This window comes from Aplysia californica, unplaced genomic scaffold (genome assembly GCF_000002075.1).
Source record: "Aplysia californica isolate F4 #8 unplaced genomic scaffold, AplCal3.0 scaffold00838, whole genome shotgun sequence".
NCBI lineage: Eukaryota > Metazoa > Mollusca > Gastropoda > Aplysiida > Aplysiidae > Aplysia > Aplysia californica.
In genome coordinates this window covers 292,317-294,468 of record NW_004798108.1, presented here as the reverse complement: position 1 = coordinate 294,468, position 2,152 = coordinate 292,317, and the positions used below count along the sequence as shown (strand labels likewise).

Below are 2,152 nucleotides of genomic sequence, written 5' to 3'. Positions count from 1 at the left end.
ATTCAAGAAATCTATAGAGATTTCAGCTAGAGTCTTCCGTACTGTTGTCCAGCATTATACCACCAAGGTGGCATATTTCTGTCTGTGCGTGATATTAATTTGTAGATGTTTCACGCCATCATCGACACAAGTTGGATCATGTAGGAGGTGAGCTGCTTCGACCCTGTCGGTCAATTCCGACCCGAACTCAGAGGGTTGCAACGTCTCAACAGACACACGGAGATATACTAGATATAGATTAAATTTTTTAAACGTACTCTCCACACGGGAATTAAACTCCTGTCTTCTGCGTGCGACGGTGAAGCGCTTAACGTCTACACCAAACACGTAGGTCGTTTCTTACATAGACGTAAAGTGTTGAAAATGACGCAAAATATTCTCCATAGTTTTATTTTTATTATGCAGCCTTACCTCCGACCTCTTTTCTCGAGCAACGGGACCCTCGTTAAACTGTGGAACAAGAAAAAAAGTCCCCAATGAAGAGGCTTTTCACTCTTTCTTATTTTTATACGTATAGGCCTAGATCTACATGAAGTGATTATTATAAGCCAATGGTGATTGCTGTTTGTTGTTGTTGTTGTTGTTAATGTCGTACATGTATTTATTGTTGTTTTTGTTGTTGGGAAAGTTTTCGTTTTAGTGAGAGTGTTACGACGCTTGCAAAACAAAATAGGTCATATAAGTGCCAAAGATTTGAGACATTAGAAGTAACTTAAGTCTACAAAGAAAAAAAAAAGGAGATATATAATGACAATAGATGTTCTATATAGGAAAAAGGGAGCGAACCACACTCAAGCGCCCACTAACCATCAGTTTTGTTTTAGTAGAGGTTTTACGGCGCTCGCAACCCCATAAGGTCATATGAGTGCCAGAAGATTTGAGGTGTTACAAGAGAGTAAAAAACATAAAAAAGAAGGAGGGGAGATAAGGACGATATATGTTTGATAGGAAAGAAGAAGCAAACCACACCAGAGCACCCGCCAACCACCCACTAGCCATCAATTTGTAGTTGCAGTAGAAGAAGTTACGAGGATCAACGCTATTCGGAAATGGACATTTGGTAAGAGGTCCTACCTCTTAACTAATCTTACAGCGTTAAAAGAGAAAACAAGGTGTTTAATCCTTAACATACCATACCAATACACTTGAATTATAATAGATCTACCTTAGACAACGCACTGCCATTGCCGCCGCTCTACTTTGCTCTTTATAAAAACGTATCGACTAGCGCAGCATGAGTAGCTGAAATAGGTGAAAAACACCAGTCTCACTAGATCTATAAGCTTAGTATAGACTCTCGCCAAATTAAGTACTGTCAACAACTTAAGGAGCAACTGTTTTATTTCCTCACCGTTCGAACATAAAGTCTCCAGCTTTTGCGCAATGACTTTTATTAGTTTGTCTTAACAGTTGAATATTTTTGTAAACACCTGTCAGCTGTATTCAAGAAAATTCCAATTAAAAATTCCCATGGGCGGTTTCTACAAATTTTAAAAGGTATAGGCCTACGTATTTAATTAAAATACGTGTGAGAAGCGGGAAGTGCTCTGAACAATCCACGGAGATTTATAGTACTTATCTATAAATCTATGAAGAATACCTTTGAGATCTAACCTAAAATTGATCCAAACTGCTGAGCAAAGTATGGAAGACTTTGATTACCCCGTTAAAGAGATATGATTTAAAGGTAGGTTGCACCATACATTTTTGACCGCACTATAGTTTAAGTTTAAGTGTGCGCGCAACCTTTCCTGCACATGCCCTTCATTTGGTTCCAAACACGAGTGAGAATGATACGCTCCATTGTGAACCAGAATTGTGTTTGAGTGCAGCTTGGATATTACAATATTCTACAAGTCTATGACCATAGCATAGAAAGGTATTTAAGAGTAGTGGTGGTGGAGGAGGAATAAGAAAATGTCTGACTGTCTGTCTGTCTGTCTGTCTGCCTGTCTGTCTGTCTGCCTGTCTGTCTGTCTGTCTGTGTCTGTCTGTGTCTGTCTGTGTCTGTCTGTGTCTGTCTGTGTCTGTCTGTCTGTCTGTCTGTGTCTGTCTGTGTCTGTCTGTGTCTGTCTGTCTGTCTGTCTGTGTGTGTCTGTGTGTGTCTGTCTGTGTCTGTCTGTGTCTGTCTGTCTGTGTGTGTGTGTGTGTG

General features: G+C 39.9%; 1 protein-coding gene across 1 annotated transcript in view; it reads right to left on the bottom strand.

Moving 5' to 3' along the window:
• Positions 1-2,152, bottom strand: part of LOC101864717 — a gene marked incomplete in the record, with an annotated part of 17,083 nt that overhangs the window by 5,948 nt on the left and 8,983 nt on the right. The window contains 1 exon segment of the mRNA XM_005110003.3: positions 412-450. Coding sequence (XP_005110060.2) covers positions 412-450 — 39 coding nt within the window.